Below are 11129 nucleotides of genomic sequence, written 5' to 3'. Positions count from 1 at the left end.
CGTAATTCAAACCACAAAACTCATGTTCGCAAAAACAGTGAGTAGGTGAGTTTAGGTTTACGCTACACTCAGCAATATTCCAGCTATATGGCGGCGGTCTGTAAAAAATCGAGTCTGGACCAGACAATCCAGTGACAATCCAACAACATGAGCATCGATCTGCGCAATTGGGAACAGATGACGTGCCAACCAAGTCAGCGAGCCTGACCACCCGATCCCGTTACTCGCCTCTTACGACAAGTATAGTCGCCTTTTATGACAAGCATGGGTTGCTGAAGGCCTATTTTACCCCGGGACCTTCACGGGTCCGCGAAAACAGAACACAGTCATTGTGCAAAGGAAAAAGCACCGATTATTTCTACGATGAAGACAAGAAAATTGAGGACATATACTACTGTTGAGACACACGGTCACGAGGATGTTGGTTATTGCAGTCTCATAAGCCAGGAAACTGTACCACTTGCTTATGTTTTGATATAACAAATATATCAATAAGAAATTGATGTTTCATTTTTCTTATGAAAACGTACTGCAGAGCCCATTGGTCATCGCTGAGGCTGATTAGACGAACAATCGCTTCAGCACTACTGTTCATCTCATGTTCCACAAATCGCCATTCTGCTTAATTTGTCCATATATGAAAATACTTTTTATCTTTTTTCTCAAGATGTTTTTGAAACAATTACACCCGAGTAAATGCAACATTGTCTCTCAAACTATGCATAACGTTTTCACTCAGTTTCGATTTACTATCGGAGAAAAGGTGTAAATACCTACTGAAACCAAGGGGCTCGAGACATCAAATAAAATACAATGTTAAAATGAAATCCGTCCACCCGACCTGTATGCTTGGAAAATGTCATGTGAAACAAGAACCTCTTTAATGTAAACATATCTACTGCGGCAGATCCTCAAACATTTAACACCGACATGGAACAATACATGTATGAGTTGCTGTCTAGGTCTAGGTTTTAAGATGACGTGGACACGATGACGTCCCCGGTGTCAACACATGCGGAAGACGGTCCCATACAAGAGGTAGTTCCAGGCGGTGGTCAGCTGTTGGATGTCCACTTCGTTACAGGTGAGCATTTTGAAGAATCTTCCTCCACCATATTGCTCTCACCGGAATAGTTATGTCACGACGTTAAGAGTGAGTGAGTGGGTGAGTGAGTGAGTGAGTGAGTGTGGTTTTACTCCAATGTAAGCAATATTCCAGCATTATAACGGCGGGCAAATCAGAATTGGGCTTCAAATATTGTACCCATGTGGGGAATCGAACTCGGGTATTCGTCGTGACGAGAGATTGCTTTAACCACTAGGCCACCCCATCGGTATTAACGAAGCTGCATTAAACTCACCACAGTAACGTACGTAACTCAAACAGACGCTTAACATATTTGGCTCATCAGTTGTCATAAAAAAGATAACGTTACCTGTCTTTTTGGGGTTATATATGTTAAAGGTCATAGCTGACTGTGAAATATCGTGTCTGGTACGTTTATGAATTTTGATTGTGACATATATTAGAAATACGACTTAGTGAAGTGAAGAAAATGACATTACAAATTCAGTTCAAGCACTCGAAACAAAACAGGGGTGTGACCCGTTTCAACGTAAACAGATTTCCAGAGTCTCAAAAAACTCTTCAGTGAAAAGTATGCGAAACTGAGCTGTACGTTTAGACAGGCAGTATTATAAGTGTTAACAAAGTTTTCAAAGACATTTTATGGACACGCCATCAATTTTTTTTAATACCACACTAAGGACAACACATAATGGACTTGCACAACGCAGTTGCCCCATACACGTACATGGGGCGTCATTCCTGATCTAGAAGTCGATAAATCACTGCAAACAATTGATTTAGGCAGTCGTGCTGCATTACATGGTTGACACTGTTTCTTGTTTGAAAATGAAAATCGAACACATGCAACTTTCACACCTTACACCAATCATCTTTCAAGAACCACTACCAGACACACAACTATGGTCATAAGGATGTGCGAATGGTGATGCACTGTAAATTCATTATTGCCATATCAACATTGATTGAGTCCAATATACCTCCCGATTATTCAACTGTTTTAGGAGCATATTTCACTCCCAGCGATGAGGTAAATGTTGTCAAGTGATGACTGATAAAAACTCCTGGTTTCAGCGCAGCCCCAGCCAGACATACACAGTCTGTTTCCTTCATGTCCTGGAGCAGTGTCGGAGTTTCTTCAGCGTTCTCATATAGGTGGGTATGGAATTATTTTAAAACTACAGTGTGAATCCAGTTTTTCTTTTACGTAGAAGATACTCATCTACGAGAATAATACTTATACTTATATACGCAGATGACTCGTTTTATATTCTACATAGAAGATACTTAACGACCTTCCGTGCAATATCATGTTTATTAAGCAAGTTAATGATTTGATATTAAAACTTTCAAGAGTTTTATAAAAATATAACTGTGACGTGTTATGACGTCATGCGTCTAGCGGTATTACCGTCTAGCCGTACAAATATTACACTGCAGTATCTTTCATTCGCGGGTAACAAGAAGAATATTGTACTTATATCATCGTAGATTATACTTACATTTTAGTAAAAGATACTTTCACCCACGGTGGTTATATTTGCCTCTCTTCACATGATGTTATGTATGATGGCTGAATGTTACTGTTGATGTCCTGACATTTTGTGAAACGAGCTAAAATGGTCTTGTTAGGTCCATACAAATTCTGCAATAATGGTGTCTTAGACAGTGTGCGAAATAGCAACTGGTCCGCTAGCCTGTGGCTGGTAAAAATTCAGTCGGACCTTCCACTGTCACTGTCAATTTTCAATTTTCCTGGGGTCAATATACTACTCTCTCCGACTTGTTAAGTTACAATACACTTTTAAACCATGCAAGATTATGGTCTATTAAATGATGTTATTTTAACTTTTTGCAATCTTTGCTTAGTTCTACATTCACATTTCGGGTTACTGACTTATCTGGTGGGCTAGTAAATTTCATGCATAGCTTACCCGACTGGCAAGAAAACTTTGGAAACTGTTTCGCACACTGGTCCTAAATCTGAAAAACGCTCAAGCTTTGTGTACACACCTATACTGAGCAGAAGTTGCAACATGTGTTTGTCCGGTGCAACAAGGCTATTTACCTGAGGTTGCACCATGTGCAAGTAACTTACGTCTCAGTAAACTTAGCTCTGGTGTCAGTGGAAGAGAATCGGATGAACAGGAACAGAAAGGACATTACATACCAGTTCTGCTTTTGCTCTAGATCCTGAACTAACAATGACGGCGACGACTCATCGTAATGTACCTCCATACCCCACCAACATCCCCATAATAGTACCTCTGGATTCAGAAGACGCTCCAGAGAGCAACCAGCAATACGACGGATTACCCCCGTATCCACTGTCCATCCCGCCGATCACGCCGCTCAACACGTCCGTGGACATATCGGAACCTTCTGACAGACACCCAGTCCTGCCTCTGTTTGATGGCGACGGAGAGATGCCGTCACTGTGTAAGGGAGGGCATCCTATGCCCGTGTCACCCGTTTGTACAGTTAAACCAATGCAGGTACTTCTCGAGCCTGCATCGGATGTTCAAGCGGTAGGTCACTCAGACGCGATTGAACTGAACTGTTTGTTATTAGTAGTACAATGGACAGTATTTAAGCTATAGTTATTACAGCTGTGGAGGACGCGGTGGTGTAGCCTAATGGTTAAAGCATTCGCTTTAAGGGTTAAATATCGGGTACATTGTCTTTGTGTTTGATGTTAATCGACATACATGTAGTTGTTCAGTTGTATTTTATCCTGATTGGGACGGTGCCGTAGTCTAACGATTAATCTATCGCTCTTCACGATGTCAAAGCCCATGTCTGGTGTTCCCCGCCGTGGTATTGCTGGAATATTGCTTAAAGCAGAGTAAAACGTTCTTAATCACACAGATGTTTAGAATTATGAAATTTACTGACTGGAGTCAATACAATCAGTGTGCAATGTCCCGAAAATATTAAAACTTCATATTTTATGACCGAGTTTTGTTAGATTTATGTAATTACACTGATCTGATCTAGAGATTTGGATGACTTTTGATAACTTTGATATCGGTGGCTATTGTAAGGACATTATAATGAAATATATCACATCTTTAGATCAGAGGTCTTTGTGGACACATTCAAGTAAAAAAATCAATTACACCGACCTAGTCAGACTAGAATGTGTAATTGTCTCCCTTGGGCGTATAAGGAACCTACGATAAAAAAAATCAGTTACGCCTACCTAGTATAGATATTTGATAACTTGATTGCCATATGGCAATTGCAAACTCACTGGAAAGAAATATCTAAACATTGTTTGCTCATTGGTCATCGTGGGCACACGGTTGGCCCAGTGATCGGAGACGCCGCTGTGTAATTGTCTCCCTTGGGCATACCAGGAACCTGAGACCGTAGGTCCGCTGAAGTTATGTTTCTAGGGTTGTCATCTGTGGAACAGTTCCAATGTCTTTAAGCAAGCAGTAACCGTAAGAAATCTGCATCATTGCTCAAGATACTTTTTGTATCGTAATAATAGATATCACGATGTATGGCAACTAAATCTGGACAAAACGTACAGAATGATGGAAAATGGGATTTATTTTTAAGCAACTGAAAGTTAATTAAACCATCATTTATTCTTCCATCAGTTTGTAGAAAGTAATGTGAAGATGGGTAAGGGTGTGTTACGAACAGAAAATAATCCGGCACAAAATGCGATTTTTATTTTTAAATAAATAAATGCTTAAAAAATAGCAACGTGTACAAACATTCTTGGAGTTCTTAGTGAAAAGTATTAAAATACTATTCAGATATAATATTTGAAGCCAGAGGATTTATAACTTGTCAAAAGTTATTTTTATAAAAAGTCAAGGGAGATCATCTCGTTTAGCTTAGTCAGGTCAGAACAGTTCGTGAGACGATATCTCGTAACCTTCGACAAACTCTATGACCAAAGTGCAGTTTTTGATAAGTCTTATGAATGACTAAATCAATACGTTTAAAAGTTCAATTCAATTTCAAACATCTTATTTGATATTTAACAGATTACCCCAGCAAACACTCATCATCGGCGTCGGAGAGGAACTGTACCACAAATTGTCTTAACACGGTATGGTGAGATGCTTATAGTTTCAAAGGGGCGGTGGAATAGCCTAGAGGTTAAAGCGTTGGCTCATCACACCGAAGGGCCGGATTCGATTCCCTAAACGGGGACAGTGTGTGTGGCCTAATTCTGGTGTCACACGTTGTGATATTGCTAAATATTGCCGAAAGCGGCGTAAAAGACGTCCCCCGATGGTGTGAATACTTTATCAACAGCAGACTAATTTCAGATTTAAGGCTACATGGTAATAATAATCACAGTAGACATATCAAATTAAACCAGTCACAATCCAAGTTTAGTCAGTAGTGTAGTTTAGAGCAAAATCGTATGTCATGAATTCATCCTCTGTTAAACCACCGTTTTCGTTTCTTACCTTTCTCCCATAACCATGCTTGTGTGTTTCTTATTCAACTGGGCACTCGGCAGCATTGCAACTATGTGACCGCTGTCTGTAGGACATAATCGAGCCTGGACCAGACGATCCAGCGAATGACACTATGAGCACCGATCAGGCTAAAATATGTGATTCCATCTGTTTCCCAGGCCACGACAGAAGGGCGTCAACCACGTGCTGCATCTGGTGGTGAGCATCCTCTTCTGTCCCTGGCTCATCTTCTGGATGGTCTTGGTGAGTACTAATCTGAGTATGGTGAGTGAGTGAGTGAGTTAAGTTTTACGCCGCACTCAGCAATATTCCAGCTATATGGCGGCGGTCTGTAAATGATCGAGTCTGGCTGGACCAGACAATCCAGTGATCAACAACATGAGCATCGATGTGCGCAACTGGGAACCGATGACATGTCTGACCACCCGATCTCATTAGTCACCTCTTACGACAAGCATAGTCGCCTTGTATGGCAACCATGGGTTGCTGAAGGCCTATTCTACCCCGGGACCTTCAGGGTCGAGTATGGTGAGTGGTTAATCTGAGTACTGAGTAGCTACTTTATCTCCAGACAGATGTGATACTTGTTGATTGCAAACAAACTGCATCCATATTTCGTGGAGGATTCGATCGGACGGAACCGGTGTAAATCAGAACAAATGAGCAATTATTTACAAAACCCAACATCTCTATACACCTTCGTATCGAGAAAAGAATCAGCCAGTAAAAGTCTTCATTACACTTCAGTGGTCGCCCACCCGCTTTCACTGGGTTCGGTATCCTGGCTGCTTCGTTTCGAAGGTAGTAAACCCAAATAGAAAATATTGCACTTTTGATTTTCGGCTGTATGCTTATGATTTTCTTTCTTTGTTTCTTTTTCATAATCAGCAGTGTATGTTATATATCACCAATAAATGATAATTGTGTTTTAAATACGTTTATTTTTTGGAGTTGCATCTAAACTTTAAGAAGCATGTCGTGGCTACGGGCCTGGATTTTCAAAGCTCCCTTAGCGCTAAGATAGTCGTAAGTTAACATATGGCACATACGACTATCTCAGCGCCAAGAGAGCTTCGAAAATCTAGGCACTGGCCAATGTACACAAATCTCACCAGACTGCCTTTTAATATCGAATACAACACCTGTCGATGACAGTTTAATCCCCTTGATCCCCTTTTTTCAGGCGCAATAAGTGTCAAAAATCGATTTTCTTCTGTGCGAAGCCATGCACGTATAAGGATAAGGGGGCATATTTGATTTAAACATATTTTATTCATTAAGAAAAGGATTGGGCACCAGTTATCCAGCTTAGAAAGGCCCTCTCCCGATAATTACAAATACAACATACACAAGAGACAGACAGAAGATAGGATATGTACAACAGATGTTAACTAAGAAAGTGTTTTGTTTGAGAGATATTGATATGTACACATTTGAAAGCATTCTGATTTTCAGTAATTGAGAGATCTGCATTGCCATCTAAGATGAGATTAATATCAAGGGGGCATAACTCCGCTATGCTTATAACTAGACCAATTTAACTCCGATCACACGGAGAGAATTTGTTGTGGATACGCACACTATTATCTTCGTCGTGTTTTGTCCACAGTGAACCAAACAACTCCACTACAAAGTTCCCCAATGTGAGATGATACGTTTTGGCAGTTTCACAATATATAAGAAAGATGCCAGTTTACCACGTGAGAAAGCAGGTAATGGAGATTTGGATGGCCCTATCCAATAGATAAGTTAGTTCTTAGATTCCCATATTCTCCTGTTTGTGTAGATGTATTTTGACTAATTTTGCATCATTATTATCGGAGTAACAGACACATCTCCAAATGTAGTGAAATAACCGAAAATAATACAACATTTTAGTTGACGTCATTGCATGTTTAGCGCATTTTGTGACGTCGGAAAAGACGACACTGGCTTGCCGATTAGCGTACATGTATATCTCACCTACTAGTTTCCATTAATTGTTCAGAATTCGACTTTCTTTTAACAAAACATAAACTTGATGGTTCAAGACGCGCACCTGTTTGGCATCAATTTAATGTAAATGAAAATAATATTTCACAGCACCTGAACACTCACTGAATATTCATTTAGCATAAAACGTTATCTTCTTATGATTATGTATAGATTTCTCTTCATAAGTATGCAGTGAAACGTACGAAAAGATCTCTTTTTTAAAAGTATGGAACTACTGAAATATAGGCGAAACGTTTATCCAACTTAGACATGACCTGGTTTATATATCTTATAACAATTTTCGTATAAATATTGTTTGAGTTAGATACCCTGCCATCACAATATGTTTTAATTGAATTTGAATTGATCTTATTTTCGAAAAAACTGATAATGAAACTGAAAACGATTTTGACAAACTCGCACCTGGTCAAACAATATTCATAATTGTTTTGTCTGTAAAAAAAAACCCCACAAATTCAGTGATCAAGACAATTCCTTTAAATATGTGTGCTTATACATTTCATAAAATGTGTAATTATTAATTAATTAATTAATAATGTCAGTTTTCATTATAAGGTTGAATTAATCGCTTTTAATTAACCTGTTCATATGAAAGTGCAACATTAGCCCCAACATCAGAGGAACTAAAGCGCACGTTGCAGTAATGGCTACGTGTGGTCTTCTAACACGTGTAGAGGCTTAAAATGTCAAAACAGTCAAACCTTTCAAGAACAACACATACTCTATATCCACTCATTATATGGATTTGAACATGGCTAAATGTAGGTACTGAAATTAGTTTCATGAAAAACATATCTGAGCGATACGCAAAATATACATCTCAATACTGAATCGGAATCGGAATGATATGGCCATTGTGTTCACTCTTGTTCAACCGACCTTCACCTCCAAGAAATTGCCCAATATGTGCAACAATGTTCACGTGTGACATTACTACCGATGACCGATTTCTTTCAAAATGGTCGCTTCGCGGACAAGGGTACACAGGATTTTGCGACGACTTTTCCCTTGATTCGGGGATTGTTGGTACATAAATATGATATGTAAGTTATCAGAATGATTCTGGCTATCTGTGTATTGTTGTATGTTTTTATCGTTTACACTGTAAATAACACTTCGGCGTTCGTGTAAGCGGTATTTTTCGAAAACATCCCAACCGATTCTGGGTTCATCGGCGACGTTTCAGATTTAGCATTACCGGTTACATGAAAACTTGATATCAGTGATCATTAATATGCTATTTTTGAAATTTAATACTCCCAGTAATTATCCGACTTTCACATTTCAAAACATACTGCAAATGCCGCTGTGAATCGCGATTTTGTATTGTGTGAAAAATGGCGACATTTACGATGAATCCAATTTTGAGAGGTTATTAGTGGATGGTATCAGTAAACAGGGAATGTCACGAAGAATTCAGAACTGTGAATTATATTTGTGTGCGTCATATATTTAGAATTTTATTTGACTTAACAGTGAGGGTTGAAGAGGAAGGACATATATGTCCCTGTGGCACCCAGGGGGTTAAAAGACAGAGGACTGCTGATGCGATTTTCGTCTAATGTTGATGTTATTATTGTCAAAAGATAGTGGATAAAATTCCTTTTTTGTCGTGAAAAAATACATTTTACACTGTCTTGAGTTCGAACAACACAGCTTGACATTGGCAGATATATGAGTGGTGACATATGAGTGTGGCGTCATGGTAAACGATGACGTCACAACGGTCAGCAGGGCATTGTGATTCAGTTTCACTGCTGCGATATCTCTCATGCGGCATCTCCTGTGGAATACAGTATTGATATAAGTTGTTCACTGATCGCGAGGGGTCCATGGGCTCATGTACCCTCGAAGGTTGTTTATATTCCCCGAGCCCGCAGGACGAGGGAAACATAAACAACCCTCGAGGGTACATGAGCTCATGGATCCCCAGGGACCAGTGAACAACGTATTTATTTTACTGAACACCTGAATATTAATTTTGAATTGTTTGAAGCCCTTCTGTTGAATGCGAGGCGAATCACCATTTTGCAGACGACACAAGGTAAAAAGATTTCGAGTTTTCTCCCTTCCATCGACTTTCAATCGCAAAACATCGGTAATTTCCGTGCTTGATGCGTGATTCAATGTTATTCTATGTAAAAAGTATATACTAGCATGGAGCACAAGAAGAGATCGGAATTCCCAGCCGTGTTCACTGAAAATAATACATCACCTGCAAGCGGGGTACATTGAAAATAATAGAATAGCGCTTAGCCAATCAGAAAGCGACATTCACGTGTGCGGTAATGTAATAGAGAATGTTCACTAATATCTGAGTTAATAGGGTTTACGTCTGTCAGCGGTGTTTATATATTTGATAGCAGAAAAGGCCCACTTTTAGAATACCGCACCACAAACTTTTAAAAACACGTCATAACGCTCTTTTACGTAATTGTAGGTGATTAGAATTGGTTTAGGGTTAGGATTTGGGTGGGTTAGGGTTTGATTAGTTTAGGTTAGGTTAGGTTAGATCAACCTAGCCCTAACGTCCTTGCAAGAAGTTGTGCTGCTGCATTCTAAAAGTGCTCCGCAGAAAATACAAGGGTGAGATACTGTTTGTCATAAAAAATACTCATCAGTTTTAATGGAAATGGCTGCTGCCAATAATGCTTGACAATTTTTGTAAACCAAAAGTTACTGTGTTCTGTAATCTGATTGGTTGAAGAACATGATCAAATGGTATTTGATTCCCGGAAACTGCAAGACTGTTGGCTGTGTATTGACAGGTAGAAACATTGCAAACAATTCTTTTGTTGTGTCATCAACAGTGGTGACGTCATTCAAATCACATTGTGACGGAAAGTCAGAATGACGCCATAAATGAGCAGCTCCAGATGCTACCATAGGAACGAGCTGAAACGGCCGGCTGATGACCCTGTACTGCTGTACCCGTACTCGATGTAAGCGAGTGTGGATAGTGAAACCTTTTGGTTTACTTCAACGCGGTGTACGCGTTTGTGACAAGCAGGCGGGGTAAGTAATCTGGACGAATACACTTGGTTGCTACAGGTAGACAGGCGATTAAGCACGTGCAACACATGCTGATCGTGACGTGAAATCTAGGGACACCTGCATTTTACGGGTCCCTGCCTTCGGCAGGCTCCCGGAAGTAGAAATGTATTCTATAGTGCACGCTCGCGCCTTCGGCAGAAAGCGACGCGCGCTGCGCGTCTAATATACAAGAAAAGCACGCGAGAGCGGGCTGATCTCCGTTAGGAGGCATTTTAGACGATTTTAGAGGTCATTTTCGTGTTTACTGGCGAAAGTTTAGTTTAAAACTTCGTCTAAAAGATGGATGGTGTGTGGTGTCTATAAGACGAGAGTTTTAAACACGAATTTTAGTGAAGCTCCAGAACATGAATGCAATCGTTAGTAATGGAAGGGAAATCCCCATGACGTTCCTTTCCTCTGATTGGTTAAAATCTGGACGCACGTGTCGAATGTTCCAAATAAGGTAGTGGGTTACTACGAATGCCACAACTTTAACGCGCACGGTTGGTGAGTTGTATTATTGCTTGTCGCTTGATTTAAACTTTGTTCATTTCACTTGCTTAGCA

At 39.9% G+C, this 11129-nt stretch overlaps 1 protein-coding gene across 1 annotated transcript; it reads left to right on the top strand.

Moving 5' to 3' along the window:
- Positions 1-990: 990 nt before the first annotated feature.
- Positions 991-6727, top strand: LOC137281009 (uncharacterized). Its single transcript, XM_067812172.1, has 6 exons — positions 991-1084; positions 2162-2242; positions 3278-3606; positions 5092-5156; positions 5694-5778; positions 6719-6727. The coding sequence occupies exons 1-6, from the start codon at positions 991-993 to the stop codon at positions 6725-6727; spliced, it is 663 nt and encodes a 220-aa protein (XP_067668273.1).
- The last annotated feature ends 4402 nt before the right edge of the window (positions 6728-11129 follow it).

The sequence above is a fragment of the Haliotis asinina genome, chromosome 4 (genome assembly GCF_037392515.1).
Source record: "Haliotis asinina isolate JCU_RB_2024 chromosome 4, JCU_Hal_asi_v2, whole genome shotgun sequence".
Lineage (NCBI taxonomy): Eukaryota > Metazoa > Mollusca > Gastropoda > Lepetellida > Haliotidae > Haliotis > Haliotis asinina.
This window is presented reverse-complemented; position numbering and strand designations above follow the sequence as displayed.

Coding starts and splice junctions, on each gene's coding strand:
- LOC137281009 (XM_067812172.1), top strand. CDS start 991: ATGACGTCCCCGGTGTCAACACATGCGGAAGACGGTCCCATACAAGAG. Junction 2,243..3,277: donor TCTTCAGCGTTCTCATATAG/GTGGGTATGGAA, acceptor CTTTTGCTCTAG/ATCCTGAACTAACAATGACG. Junction 3,607..5,091: donor TTCTCGAGCCTGCATCGGAT/GTTCAAGCGGTA, acceptor GATATTTAACAG/ATTACCCCAGCAAACACTCA.